The sequence below is a fragment of the Rhyacophila brunnea genome, unplaced genomic scaffold (genome assembly GCF_057557595.1).
Source record: "Rhyacophila brunnea isolate RB1 unplaced genomic scaffold, BYU_Rbru_1.0 scaffold_5, whole genome shotgun sequence".
NCBI lineage: Eukaryota > Metazoa > Arthropoda > Insecta > Trichoptera > Rhyacophilidae > Rhyacophila > Rhyacophila brunnea.
In genome coordinates this window covers 44,768,519-44,784,910 of record NW_028233170.1, presented here as the reverse complement: position 1 = coordinate 44,784,910, position 16,392 = coordinate 44,768,519, and the positions used below count along the sequence as shown (strand labels likewise).

Here is a 16,392-nt window from a genome sequence, read left to right as displayed (position 1 = left end):
CATCCAAATAATATAATAGTTTGGAATTATTGGAAGACATTATGATATGTTTAAGTATTATAATGGTCAAAATTAGGCGGTTGGGTACTCGTGACGATCTCGTCCGTTCGCCGTTGATAGTCAATGGAGCGCCTGCATTAGTTCACATCCAAAGCTTCCCAACCAGTATGGTGAGGATGATTAGAAAGTGTGCCACAAAATTTCATCCCATTTCCTTTATAAATCACGTACATTTGATAAAAAGTAAATATTCGTACAAGCGCCTAGTTTCAAATCCCCCTAATATGGTTTTTGATTTTTTTTTAGTTAGATATGTATTTAGATCATGGGTGGCCAAACCGCAGCCCGCGGGCCACATGCGGCTCACTGGGTGTCAACTTGTGGCCCGTGGAGCAGTGAGAAAATAAAAATAATATCAAATGCTGCCACCAGTTGTGGTAATTTCGCAAATTGAGATTCGATATTGGCTCAAGATTTTAAAAAGCACCGTGTGCTTTTTGCTGCATTTGCAACGCCATTCTCCGTAGACGTGAATTTATTACCGGGAAATTTACAAATGGAATATTGCGAAATATGTTGCGATGAACAGTTAAAGGAGAAATTCTATCAGGTTGGTTTGGAAGAGTTTTTCAAAACATCTTTGGGCAAGGAGAAATATCCTGCATTTTACAAACATGCTCTAATGATGACTTCCCTATTAATTGGAAACATTTACACGTGTGAACAGCTTTTTAGTCGGATGAAGCATATCAAATCCCGAGTGAGAACACGAATCACTGATGTGCATTTGGAAAACTGTTTGCGTGTAGGAACGACCTCACTCGATATCGATATTGATGCACTTAATTCTGCCACACAAAATCAAACTTCTCACTAAAATTTATTATTTAGCTTATTTTTTATTATTAAAAAAAGTTATAATCTAATAAATATGTTTGATCCTCATTTTTGTTTTATTTTATTAATATATATTTCTTTTTTGTTTTGTATAATAAAAAAAATCGGTTGTGCGGCCCGGTAGGAAATCTCATTTTTAGAATCTGGCCAAGTTGCTGAAAAGGTTGGCCACCCATGACTTATTTCTAAATATATAATTATTAGATATTAAACATACTTACTTCGTAGGTACCATTGTACCAACTTAAAAGAAGTCATCATCACAGAAGTCGCAATTTTATTTGGTGTTCGTTACAATTTATTATGCTTGCGTGATGTTAGATAAATTATATAGTTTTCGAATACCTACTTTATATGCGCTCGCGATGAACGAATGTGAACATGTCTGCTTAGAACGTTTTCACCGTCGTATCATTTGTTCGAATGCCGATAGAACAAGCTATATAATCAGATGAAAAAATATTTTCTATATATGCCCACGATGGCCGAGCGGCTAACACGTCAGCTTATAGAGTAGTGGGTCACCGGTTCGAATCCTAAATCTGGAAAATACACGTTATATTGTTTTGTAATCTGTGTTTGAAGTCAGACTATGGACCTAATGGGTTGAGCATGTGGCTAACATTCACTTCTCGTAAAACAAAAACCTGTTTATACAAAGCCTCTACTCCACTCCACTTTTCTTAATCTAGTAGATATTAAATAAAGTAGGCTTTAAAAAACTACATATTTAACTTTTGCATACAAACTTTGAGCATTGCCCGCCTGTTACAAAATGGTCCGCGAATCACTTAGCGACACGCGTGTCCATAGGTTCACTATCCCTGCACTAGGAAATAATAAATAATGACACACATTAAGGTTTTGTTCATTTATTTATATTTGTCATCTTAAATTATTAGCATGTGAATAATCTTAATAATTTATTATAAAATAATATTGATAATAATACTTTAATTTCTACACTAATTTTATTAATAAATATCACAAAAATTACATTTTTCAACATTACCTACTACTTGCTTCGTAAAAATATTGTTCTATTCCAATCACAAACATACATTTATTTTCTTTTATTGGCTATTTTGTGTGATTATTAATTTAATTGTTTTTACAGAATATAAGGTAAAAATAAAAATTATGTGGACTATTGTGGCTCAAATAGACTCTATGACGATCGGTCATATAAATGCCGAAAAACCCGTTTCTTATGTTGGGGTCCTGTGTCACAGGGTGTCACAGAGTGTAAATACGATGTCATAACTGTCATACAATATGTGTGTATAATATGTCAGAATGGCATAGATTTGATCATATACACTAAATCGAAGGTTCAAATAGACTATATGACGATCGGGCACATATATGCTAAGAGCGTTTTAGTGTCTACGATCAAATCTATGCCATTCCGACATATTATACATACATATTGTATGAGAGCTATGACATCGTATTTACACTCTGTGACACCCTGTGACACAGGACGCCAACATAAGAAACGGGTTTTTCGACATATATAATATGACCGATCGTCATAGAGTGTATTTTAGCATATATGTGCCCGATCGTCATATAGTCTATTTGAACCTTCAGATATGTTTATATTTTGCTTATGAGTACAGATAGAGAAAATAAAATAAGTTGAGTACCTACCTATAAGGAGACGGTAGGTACGTAGATGCTTATTTGTATGTGGTGTCTTCATATTATATCAATGGGTGGCTTAGTTACATCACAATAATGTACCTACAACAATTATTTTTTATGCAGTCATAGGTATATATTTTTTTTAAATTTAATACATTTTGAGCACCAATCGTCCTTAAGTAGTTTTTTAGGTACCTAGTAGGTATAGTAGGTAGTATCTAATTATATTTTATGTCATATAATTTAATAATAATAATAATAATACAATAACCGTGTAAAATAATGATCAATCCTCAATCAAAATTAAGTCCGTATAACTCCGTCCGTTAACTGTTTCACACATATGAAGCAGGAAAAACTAGTTATAGTACACAAACTGTGAAGTGGCTTGTATACTAAAAACTGGCTATGATCTAGTATATAAAAAGGTACCTACATCATTCATTATTAAATTTGTATTCTAGTTGAAAGAATGTAAAATACCTACCTAGATACTTAAATATTATTACAACGTACCTACTGAAGAAATGTGCTAAAGCATTTACACTTTAGATATTATGACCACGGTCCCCACATCCTGAAGCGGGCTACCAGGCCACGATGTTTGGCGGCCTACCCCCGCCCCAACATATTGCTAGGGTTAAGGGCAGTGTAATGATCTATAGTAGTGTTCCCCAAATGGTATCTTGCGGAACTCCAGGGTTCCCTGTTAAATATATAATAAAGTATTCCGTGTATTTTTGATATTTTTAAATAAACCCACTTAGATTATCGGCACGTCTCGGTATCATATTATCATGAAGCACTGTCGCGACCCCTTTTTGTGATAGCTAAGTAACATGCGACCATTCGCCATATTGGATAAATAGTAATATTTATTAGCCAGGAAACACACTAAAAATAATTATAATTTAAAATTCTACCTTATTTTGAAATAGAAAAATAATAATTGAATGTGTGGTGTGTTTATCTCACTTAACTGGTCGACCCGACATTCCGGGCCCCAGGCTAGAGCCCTGTTAGCTTCCCAAGTGTGGGGGCCTTGATTATGACATCACTGCATAGGTATAAATATAATAATATTTTGTATTATGCCTAATTCGCGGAATTTTGTCGTTCATTAGCAGAATACAACGTAATGTAGATAACAAGTTAATGCCTTCGACATTGACGAGAAATACTATTCGTTTTGGAGTAGGTGGTATTTTCCTCGGTGGATCACGTTAAAACCGCGATAAATATTATCAGCTAAGCGCGATATGACCATAGTCATAGAATGTCGAGTCTAAAATCTGACTCAAACTGAAAACAGATAGGTAAGTACCTATGAAGTTTAATGAAAAGTGATGAAAAGGGTGGAGCGGAGTATTGGACTGGTATCGTCGAGCAGAATGCTTACGGTGTGGTGCAATACTTCTCAAACTGGGGGGCGCGGCCCCCGACGGGGCAGTAGAGCTCCTGCCAATGAGCCGCGAGATAAAAACGTGATCAGTGGACGATAACATTTCCCAAACTTAGATGAAGATCGAAGTACAATTGGATGAGAACAACCATTTGCTAAATCCTTAAAATATGATTATAGTATAACGTCAGCAGCTCAAGAAGAATCGATTGATATTAGATCAGATAATTCCCTTGAAGTCGAATTTAATGAAATAAGGCGGCAGCAAGAATACCGTCAATCGAAAAAGCAGTACTGTTAATCATAATTCCTTTTGCGACAACATAGCTGCGAAAGAGCATTTTAATCATTACTGGTAATAAAAAAATATACACAGGCGTGTTTTTCAACGGAGACTTTGGAGCAAACCCTGCAAATTAGCATTTCAAACATTGTACTGGATATTGATGTATTATGTAAAAATATGCAATCACATCCTCTCATTAAATCGTTTTAATTTTTTTAATAAAAATGTACCTATAATAATAATTAATGGTAAATAAAGTACTGTTGGTCACTAAATACTAAAATTTTTGGAAAGGGGAGGAGCCTTGGATTTTTTTTCTGATTTTGGGGGCCGTGGTATGAAAAAGTTTGAAAAGCACTGGTGTAGTGGTCCGAAGCGCGCCGGGGCGATTCTCCGTCACTTCTTCAAACAGTTCTCAAGAATATTACGCTATATGTACATAATACGATAATTGTATTTTAAATCAAGCTAATTTTGAAAATGATGTAGGTATGTAGATAGTTGTTCTTTTTAAAATCGAAAAATATACCCAATAAAATGAGGACGATTTGTCAGTGTAATGAGAAAATGTACCTATTGTCTTTTTTACGGAGACCGGTGGTATTTAGGTTTATTCGGTAGGTAGGTACATAAACATTGAAATATTGAAGAACATGCTTTTGGGTAGGAGAGGAAGTAGGGTTTTAAATACCAGTGAGCCGACATTATTTTATTGAGCACTACAACACTGATAGGTAATGTTTTGCTACTTATGTTCGACTGGTGATAGGGTTACCACCTCGGAACTAGCTGTCACACATTTTTCCTTTTCTAATCAACTATTTTAATGGAAGAGATCTTTCAGTATTAGCCACATTAAGAGAATCAGAAAGATGATCACTAGAAGACCTCCTGCAGTTCGAATCGCTGGTTGATCTCCCTGTTTTGATGCTGCGTAGTGTGCAAGAGGTTGACAGTGTTCCAGGAGGCCATACTGAAAAAAAAGAAAATTACATTTTAATTATCATTTTTATAAACCAAAAATAACCAGGCGCGCACACAGAAAAATAGGTGGGGTCCATTTCGGAAAAATATTCATAATATAATTTATTATTGATTTTTAAAGGTGGCTACAGGGAGTGAGATTAACAAAATCTAACTGGTGCCAATGATTTTTGCATATACCTGGTAAACTACCTGCACTTTTCCGGGTTCATACCCCATACCCAGACACTCTACATTCTGAGTCTAAGTATAAAAATCTGGCCTACAGTTATAACTACGGGTGCTCACCTACGAGTCGTAGAGACCGATCGCATACTCAAGTAGTTATAAATTTAGTTAGTTGAAAACCAATGATACTATCTACTCTTAATTTTATTTGTCAATCCGGAGAGAATTATTCATTTTCTCTCCGACCTTTAACCTAACGAAATACAACGAGTTTTTTCCAGGTTCCCATTCCCCTTGCGAGTTATGTGGTCAAAAAAACTGGAGTGGTGTCAGAGTAGAGCAAACTAGAAAACAATAGATGTCAACAGTAAATAGTGATTCTAAATGAAAGATAAACTGAAAACTAATTACAAGATAAAAAGAACTTTTTATATACAACGTTTTTAAATTTTCTGTTGAATCATATAAACTTGACTTGACTAGCTTAAACGATCAAATAAATTTGTACTTGATAGAAATATTACTGAAATGTCATTTTGACATGTCATATTGATTACCATAGTAACGCACGTATATATTAATAATTTAGTTGCTAGGACCCCAGACCACTAGCAACCAATAATAGTGGATTGGATTACGGATTTCTTACGAAATAATTTTTCATACAAAACAGAATTAACTGAAAATGAATTCAATTCTACTTAAAGTTGGCTAAAAGTATTAAAAAAATGCATTGGCATCGTGTTCTAATATATTCTAAAAGTTTCTTCTGTTAATGTCTAGCTAGTCGGGAAGTTGGTTAAAAATCGATTGCAAGATTTGTACCGGATAAACAGCCACCGGACAAGTAAGAATACGACGTAATAAAAACGTTGTAAAAAATCACAAAATACCCATCCACCGCGTTCTGCTAGCCAGGGCTGCAGTGGTCCCCGCATCGCCGCCGCAGCTGCGTCAAGGAGTCCTGCCAGGTCTGCATTCGCTCGCGACTCACTCGCAAGGGCCCCACATACTGCCATCAGGGAAACCACCTAGCAACAAAGGGAACCGTTTTAAAGCAATTTTTGATTTACACTTTTCCTTGTGATGGGATCGCTATTGTTGAACTTTGTGACATCATTGTTCTTCTATCTGGAGCAAGCTAACGTTCAGACGAAATCAGTGATCTTGCGGAGTCTTTGTGTACGTAGTGCATTCTGGGCAGTGTTGACTTGTCGTCGCTAAAGGATTGGTTTACCGAATATCCGTTTTTGTCGAAATCGACCTCTTAATGCAGAATGTTTTTTGTACTAATTGGACGAGAACCATCCCTTTCTTTAAATTACTTTGTAATGGTAATGAATACATCATTCAAATGCTGTAAAAATAACAATTTAAATATCTCCATGTATTTAAATATAGGATTATGAAATTTGTTTTTCGTCTCCTGAACATTTGGTCTATTCGGGAAACCAATCCTACAGCGACGCTGTGTGTCCCTATAGAAAAATAGGGAGCATCGGTTGTTTATTCTACCAAGGTGCAGAACCAACCTGCCACTGGTAATGCCGATTGGGAGGGCGATAACTATGTTCATCCAAATTGCTTCGGGTATTGATAGATTCCACTTGCGTGAGGTGAGTTTAGGTGAACGCTGTTTTATGAATTCTTAAAATTGGGTCTCCTTAGCAAACTCGGTGTAGGTACTTCTTTGAGCTTCTATGGATGTATAATTATATTTTCACTACTTTTGTATGTTTATATTATTATGTTCTCTTTTAATATTTTCATTTTTATCCCTTTTATTACTTTTCTTTTTCTTTCTTCTTTATAATAATGTTTCATGTCATGTTGTGAACGTCTTAAACGTATAATTTGTAATGTCCATAATATGTTAAAAAATAAATAAATTGAATAGAGTGAAATGACATGACAGTATTTTGGTGCTATATACATGGCCCCCACAAAGGGGGGGGGGGCTGACATGGCTCTAGCCTGGAGGCCCGGACTCAGGAAGGGCCTGGCGTGGCGAATCGACCAGATAAGTGATTTAAACACACATCACAAATTCTCTTGAATAGTAAAAAAAAACTATATGATGATATTAGTTGTAGGTATAAATTTTTAATGTGATCTATAATATAACACACTTTTTATGGTAAATAATTGTTTTTATTTTTCGGTTGGCCGCAAATTTACTCACTTCGTATAATATAGTGATACTCCGGACCGTGCGTATAGTGGCACCAATTAGTCTGAGCTACTATAGCAGAGCAATTCAAGATTCTTTTTATTTTCTAAAACTCTTTCTTTAAGCAAACTTTTTGCAAATTAGCAAAATTTCGACACACCAAACGATCATTCGATTTAAGTTCATAGTAATCTTTATGAAGATTTCAATTAGAAAGATAACAATTTGTATGTGTGCGCTGTACAAATGTGTATCTTTCCATGGTGATTTGCCAAACAATACTGAACACAAATTAATGTCAATTTTGGTGGGAATCAGAAAAAAATGGCTGTTATGACGTTTTAAAAATCTATAGTAGGTACCTACTAATTTATTTGTGCGTACGTCGCTCGGCGAGTGGACAAATTCCGTCATTCAAAGGTATCCAAGGGGCACTAGGCGACCACAGTGACGCCCTAAAACCTGGTGGATAGATGAACCTCATAAAGTTCGGTGGATGTACGTGACAGCGAATAACTAGAGAACGAGAAGTGGAAAGAGCTACGTCAGGCCTTCATCCAGCAGTGGAATGACCCCGGCTGATTTTGATGATGAATACATTATATGTAGGTACTTACTTTTCCCCACGTGATGTCACTCTTGAACAGCTCTACGCCGATTCCATACACAATATCAGCAGGGTCAGGGGAGGCAGCTGGTGTGGCAGGCGAAGATACAGTCGACGGGGCAGCATGTCTACCGACAGCAGCATAAAGCCTTGGCCTGGCCCGTTCCAAGTGGCGACCTAACTGGGACAGACGGGGAAAGACGAGGCGCGCGCCAGCCCACGGCGATACCAGGTGGCTGCTGGTGGCTGACCTGGGAGCAGCTCCTGGTCCCGATCGCATTCGGCTGCGCATGTACAGCGCGCATAATGCTTTACCTGAAAAATAAATGTATCGACTTATTACAATTAGCACAATGACACAGTAGTAAATGCACTGCAATTGAATAGTAATGTATTAATTTATAATAACACTGGATACATTCCTCATGCCCAGATACTCTGCTCTTTGATTCTATATTTATAACCTCTGGTTGCTTCCTCATCTACGAGTCGATGCGACCTGTTGCATTCACATGTAGTTATCGTGGGGCCTATTTATTTATACCGTGTGGACGTCACTCGTCCTTGCGCGCCTGATTGTGACATTGCAAATAGTTAGGTTTATGTACATTTTTAACGTAATTTGGTGTGTCTGCATCTGGGCCTAAGCATTAATTACGCATATTAGGGGAAATTTTCGGTGCGAACCATATTTTCTTAAAATATGCTTTTTTCGTTTCATTCAATGTCTTATTTTTATTAAATTGAGCAGCTGACTTATTGCAGGAATTTTCTTTGCAATGTGGAATCGGGAAATATTAAAAATAATGTTCTTTCAATTTGCAGTATATTGTGTGATGGTGTGATGTTTTAAAATATTGAATATACATAATTTGAAAACATCACTAGAAAAAATCATTTTGTAGATACAAATTCGACACCCGACGGGACTTGTATCTATATCTGTAACCTGTATCTGCTAGATTCGCGCCAGTATGCATTTCCAATTAAGCTACGGGCATCTTATTAAATTATGACGATTTTAACTAGTAGTTGTTACATGAAACTCTTATCGAATTGCGTTACATTGTTGGCTATCGATTTTAGTACCTATATTCTATATTAAATTAATAATATTAAGACAAAAATACTAAATAATTACATGGAACAGTTAGTGAGTGCCTGCCCACGATGTTCTGTTCGACCATTGTTTGCTATGAAAATATTGTGAACTCGTAGGAGCAGGCAAATATTTATAAACACTGCACCACTATTGAAATAGCCATATTATGTAATCAGTTGAAATGAATAATGTGTATTAAACTATCATGACTAGTATTAAGACTAGAAGAGTTCATCAAAACATACCAATCACCTTGTTCTATGAGGCAGTCTGGAGGTGAGGGCCTAGCCAGTCCTAGACTCGTGGACACCGTGGAGAGTCTCCGGGCGACTGCTTCTGGCACGAGGGCACTCAGTCGCCTTGTGCCGGCTCCTGGAATTCCAAGGCTGTGAGATCCAGAGCTGGTGTGTGTTCCGGACACGCAGAGGGCGCTGAATCTTCGTGCACCGGTGGGCACACTGAGACGGGACGGCTCTGGTGGGTCTTGAGTTGCAACCCCATCGGTGGATGCTGACATTTTGTTTTATATAATGTCGTAGCGGTTAATATCTAGAAAGAAAAATAAATAATAATCAAATGATTGACAGTAATAATTAATACGATCATGGTTTGATTTCCTTGGTGTGGAATTTGACTTAGTTGCACAATTCAAAATGTCATAACATACGAAACGGGTATCGGTTTAAGTATTATTAATAGGTTGTGGAAAACATACAATGAAAATGAAACACCATTTTTTGATCCTATCCTTCCAATATCCAATAATTAAGAAATAACAGTAAAGAAAATCTCACTTTGCAACATCAACTGAGAAAATCAAATTTAATATTTATTTATAAGTAGGTATCTAGAGCAGGCCTGGGAAAACTTTTTGGATGAAACGGCGGGCCGCAAGTAAAATACTATTTTTAGACATATACAGTTTAGAGATAGACAGTTTTGACTGTTTAGACGGCTAACTTATTGTAACAATTATAAAACTTCGATACAAACATATGAAAAACTACCCTCGATAGCTGCCGATAGCAGTATTGTGTATATAATAGATGCGCTGATCTAGATTGATATTGAGAACTCCGCACATGTTGGTAAATATATACATGATAACTAGAGTTGATGATTCTGAAATAAAAATCATCGATAGCGAAATGCAGTGATGTCCCTAAACAAAATGTCGCCCCTAGGCAGCGCCAAAATACCGCCTATTTTTTATACAGTATATTTTATCATCCTTTCATGGCTCCAATATCTAAGAAATGTGTTGTATGGATACATTAATAACAAAATATATACCACTAAATCTAATTTAAATGCTATCCTACTTCAATAGACAATATTGCGAGTCCACGGTTTCAGATACATTTAAAAATACACCTGGCAACATTCAAAACTCGTGAATGACTGGCAAGAATATTTGGATAAATTAATTAGGTACCTACTTGAATTTACCTACTTATAATTCAAATATAATTCGCAAATCTGCACGTGTGACTGCTGGTCATCAAGGACGTGACGTCCAAACACAACGGACGTCAAGTAGACATCGCGAATCCGGCAAAAAAATTACAGTCCTGTTAAACCTTTTAAGTTAATTAAAAACATTTTGTTTCCAACCACTGAGCTGATTTTTTAATGGAAAGACATTTCTGTTATTATTAAGTTAAGGTACCTATTAATATAATATCGTCGGTGTTTTGTAAAAAGGGCGAATCAACCATTTTGGCGAAATCGAGTTTTTAATGAAAATACAATATGTACCCCACTAGCTTTGTTGTGTAAAAACGGCGAATTTTTATCTCCACAGGAAAGTACTTAAAAACGATAATTGACTAAAATTAAATTAATTAAAATTACGAAATAAAAAGCAAATGTGACATAATAGGTCTTTTAAAATATTATATAATAATACCTATTATAATGACAGTATTTTTCTAAGCTTTATTATAAACTTGTTAGATATTTATAATCATCTACAGGTAAAAAACAAATAAATGTCAAAAGTTAAAAATCCTCCTCCTGTAAAGTAGCATTTTGGTTGATTCGCCCTTTTTACAAAACACCGACGATATATACATAATGATTCTCCTCGCCCTTCGAGTAACTGCCGCCCCCAAGCGATGCTCAATCTGCCTACGCCCACGGGACGTCATTGGCGAAATGCAGTAGGTACCTACTTCTATTTTAGAAAACTTTAATCATGATCATCATTATCATCAGGGGCGCGACAACCCGGTGTGGGTCCTGACCTCCTCCAACAGCTCCCTCTACCTGTCCCTATCCAGTGTGGCCGCTTTCCAATTTGGTACCCCCAGAATACGGCAGTCACTGGCAGCTCCATCTAACCAGCGAATCTTTGGCCTCCCTCTTCTTCTACGTCCTATTGGATTGCTGGACATCACTCTCTTTGCCGGTTCATTGTCATTCATACGTTGCACATGACCTAGCCATCGCAGTCTCCCAATCTTAATTGATTGAACTGCGCTGCAATTTTCGTACAGCCCGTAGAGCTCAGCATCATATCTTCTAATATCAATAATATCAATAATAATATCTAATATCATATAATCATGATATAATACAAAATGTATATAGGTATTCATACGGTATGAATATAAACATTGATGAATGACCAACAGAGAATATTAAAAAAAATACTGTCTACTTTTCATCTATGTGCTCCACCTCAAAATAATTCAAATGCTTGGTAATCGCCAATCGCCATTTAAAAAAATCCAACAAGGGAAAAAAGTATCATTTTGATGTAATATTGACAAAAAAGAATTGTTGCTGTATCATATTGATAATGTTTTTGACGTCCTTATTAATTACTATCTTAGAAATCTGAAGTACCCATCGGTTATTATAAAATAATTTTGTTCTCAGAACTATCAGTGGTGCCCATTGGAAGGGCAATCAATTTTATGTGCTCAACAATTTGCTTCGATTATCGATATATTCCACTTGAGTGAGTGCGTTTAGGTGGACGTTGTTTCATAAGGGTATATTTAGCTCACTTGGTGTGATTCCTTGTAGGTAGGTAGGTAGCTACCTACTTTATATATATAATTTTATATATCGTCTCTGTTCTGGCAGAACACACTAACTGGAGAATACTAGTTTTGAGAAATTTGACTTTGAAGTTGTTAAAATGTTTGAAATGGTATATCATGTGCGTTTATTAAGTAATCGTAAAAAGGATGACTTTAAAATAAAGACTGTTTATTTATTAAGGAGGTTTCCAGACGGTAAAGTTTGAAATAAGGAACATTTTGGTATAACTAACGCAATATGTCATTTTTTCGAATTAGTGTCTTCTGCCAGAACAGTGACGATATATTATTTTTATCACACGATTTAAGGTGTTTAACAGGGAACTGAAATACCTAACGGGTGTGGAGTAACAGGCAACCGATCTCGAGTGTGGAATATTATGGGATAAACTTAAACACGTCTCAAGAATATGCTTGTCCTTCATTCTGACAACTGCTCTCGGTTTATACACTGACGCTCATTCAATATTGCTGTATTTGAAGGTTGCAAGACACACTATTCCACGACTATAATGTGTGGTTCATTTTCGTAGGACACTCACACGTTCAAAGCCCTGCGTTAAAACGAAGTGTATTTTTTAATCTGTTCTGTGGTGTCTAATCACAAAAACCGACTACATTTTAATATTGGTTGTAAACGTTTAAAACCCCGTTGCAATAGCTAATAATACTTATATGAAAAATTAAATAGGACGGCATTAATGGGTTAAAAAAATGGTACGATTTGGACGCGTTTTAGAAGTTTTAGATCAATATTATGTGAAATTGCAGATAGAAGATGTAGGTACGTACGATTTTTTTGTTAGATTTCGACGATACCTAAGTGTGATTTGTCGATTTTTGTCATTAGACACTCGTGTAAAAATGGTATATGGTAAATATTAGTTTATGTTCACTGTTTTCATTGTGTTACCGTTTCATGTGATGTTATATACGTAAGCATTAAACCTGTAATTTGAAATTTTAACGAATGTAAATAAATGAATTTGAAAACATACTTACAATCGTAAACGTACTATTTAAAAAATGTAAAGTCCACTAAATGATAACCGATGACTGATAGTTTACAGAAAATGATGTTATCACTGACAACGCAGGAATACAAGTGTGTAGCTCATGGAAACATTTTTAACAAAGTCTAGCAAAGGTGGGTATAATTTTGAAGCATCTTAGTTATTATGAATAGTTATATAAATAGCCCCAGAACATTAATATTATTTGATATTGTCTATTATTACACGACCTTGCACAAAGATAACAATGTTTTCTCTACAAGACAGGTAGATAGTACTGTTTAATACCTAAGTACATAACATATTATCATGGATGAATGCAGTGACAGATTAAGGCACTCGGTGGCCCCCATTCACAACTTGATGTTTAACCACCGTAGTAAAATAACAAAAATACAGCGCTCGAAATAGACCAAAACGCACCGGAGCCCAAGACCGCTCCTTCTGGTGGAAAAATTAAAAATGGGGCTCCGGTTCGAAAATTATGAATTTACATTTTTTAATATACTTGACATCTCGTACACACTTATTTATACATAGGTACAATAATAAGATGTTGTGTAATTTTGATACAAAGTATATCTGCGATCATAATGACATAAATTCTGACTAAATTCCATACGACTTGGTTTTAGTATTCCAGGATTCATCTTCTGACTTCTTCAATGTCTGTAGATATTGTCTGATGTTACTAATTTGAATTGAACGATCGTAAATATAATACATACATTATTTATAAGTACAAAGGAGTGATATCGCGCGGTGGTATACAAACCATTTAGGTACTGCTTTTATGCACCAATGTAAGCAAAAATTATAATATCTACTATTTTTCACAGCATATTTCGTATAAATTCGTTTTTTTTCGCCTGGGGCGCTGAAAAACATTGCCTTCTCAAATCTTTAGTAGTAGTGCGTATTACATGTCTATAGATCAGTGGGGAAGGGTGGAGGTAGGCTGTTAAGATTCAACATAAATAGTGCGTAACTTATTTGTTTTCGTTGAACAAGAATACAATTTGCAGATGGTACTGGTTAGTTTTTAAAATTTAATTAAACCCTGTCTAAGCCAAACCATAATAGTTTTGGTATGCTATAGGCGATCCGACAAAAATAGTGCAAACTTTTTCATTCATACTTATTAGTGTACGTTGAATTAAAAATACATATTACATATTACACATGTTGTTGGTTAGTTTTTTAAGATTCAGCATTGAAATCTACCATACCTAATATACCAATCCATAATCGATAAAAATATTCTTCTTTCTATAAATATTATCCAAAATTATGCATGATTTAATGGCATAAGTTTAGATATTTTATAGATAAACAAATTTTGTTTACTATTATCTACTATGGTCTAGATCTAGAATAAGTAGGGTTTAATTGAATAAATTTAAAATCTAATAAACTTTATTTACACAGTCTAGTCTTAAGTTCAATGAAAACAAATACGTTTGACTGACATAGTTAGTGAGAACTATTTATGTTGAATCTTAATAGCCTACTTCCACCTTTCGCCACTGCTATAGACTGTTATTGCATTTCTATGGTAATTAGTTAGGTATATAAGATAATAACATAAAAACTCACACACTTAATATTTTCGGAAAATTATCGAGCGTTCCGGTTCGTAAACTTTTCTATTTCGAGCGCTGCGAGAATAGCCATATATTTACAATAGCGACATCGCGAAACTTTATAAAATAACTTTTTATACGTACCTACTGAAAAAATTTGATTTTAATTCAATTTGAGAATATGCGAAATTATTCTATTGATTCAAAATTTTCTTGAAACTCTGAGTAGATTTATAGTCAATGCCAAAATTTATAGATGGGTTTTGGCAAAATTCGTGACTGGATGAAAGTGATTAAATAAACAATTACCTAGCCACATTCACGTACTTATATAATATATAATATTATATACTGGAATAATTTTACAGTGGTACAATGAATACGGTAAAGGCCATTCGCAGTTGTATTGATATTGTTTGCTAGCATTAAAAAATGTATTGTAGCAAACAATACTCACACACCTGCCCATGGTAACACTAGTAGACTGATTCCAGTATACACATGAAACGAATTGTACTGAGACGACATAGTAATCGATTGGATTACCAATTTACTGGGGTCTTGAATTGATGTTTGAATAGGTACTTGATAATATTTAAAAAAATATATTAGTAGGTATACACCCATTATAATATTGTGAGAGAAAAACAAGACTTTATTTCAGTTCGTCAATTTCAAGACGATTATTTGTTAACTTACTCAACGATTTAAAATATTTTCAATTGTCACATAACGATGGTCTAATGTCAATATCCCGACATATATGACGAAAATGACTTTTTGATGATGAACAACAAAAATACTGCCCATCGACTGCGAAATTTCCATATCTGTATTTTAACAAAAATGATAAAGCCATTTTAGTAATTTCCCGTATCTGAACATTGCAGAAATAAACCTGTAATAGCCCGTATCTTGCCTCTAAGCTGTCAAGCGTGTTGCATGACGTGTGTTGAATTCAGCTTTAAAATGTCATTTTAGAATTATTTAGAAGGTAAAACAGTAAGTAATATAACAAATTTTTATATTTATCTTTATATGTCACATTTTATTGGATGTTATCATTATATTAGGCGTTATGTGCTTTGCTTTACCACATGTTACGTTACGGGTTATTGGCATGCTATGTAGTTACAACATGTGTGAACTATTAACATTCAGACACGGTATATTAAATATTTAGTTTGTTTAGCTTCCTGCACAATCTGTGAAAAGTCACTTACGGGATATTGACATTAGGACATCGATAGGCTATGTCAGAATTGTATATAACGTAGTCTTCAATATCACCCACGAAAGAATATTTCCTCAAAATAGTCTTGCAACGACAGAACAGATTAATAAATATAATTCCGATATGCTATATTCCAATCCACTACATTTTGACGGAGGGATTTGAATGGGTGAGTGTCCTACAAAAATGAACCACATATTATAGACGTGCAATAGTGTGTGTTGCAATTTCAAATACACCAATAATAAA

The 16,392-nt window shown here is 35.1% G+C and overlaps 1 protein-coding gene across 2 annotated transcripts in view; it reads right to left on the bottom strand.

Moving 5' to 3' along the window:
- Positions 1-4,926: 4,926 nt before the first annotated feature.
- LOC147066475 (bcl-2-related ovarian killer protein-like) overlaps positions 4,927-16,392 on the bottom strand; it is a 69,373-nt gene continuing 57,907 nt past the window's right edge. The window contains exons 1-5 of one of the 2 annotated variants that reach the window (XM_085955451.1): positions 13,316-13,420; positions 9,516-9,812; positions 8,172-8,476; positions 6,278-6,415; positions 4,927-5,205 (exon numbers count right to left, since the gene is read on the bottom strand). In XM_085955451.1, coding sequence (XP_085811577.1) covers positions 5,056-5,205; positions 6,278-6,415; positions 8,172-8,476; positions 9,516-9,780 — 858 coding nt within the window. In that variant the 5' untranslated portion in view covers positions 9,781-9,812; positions 13,316-13,420 and the 3' untranslated portion in view covers positions 4,927-5,055. Of the gene's footprint in view, positions 5,206-6,277; positions 6,416-8,171; positions 8,477-9,515; positions 9,813-13,315; positions 13,421-16,392 lie in introns of those variants that run through there. The other variant, XM_085955452.1, reaches the window with a different exon arrangement.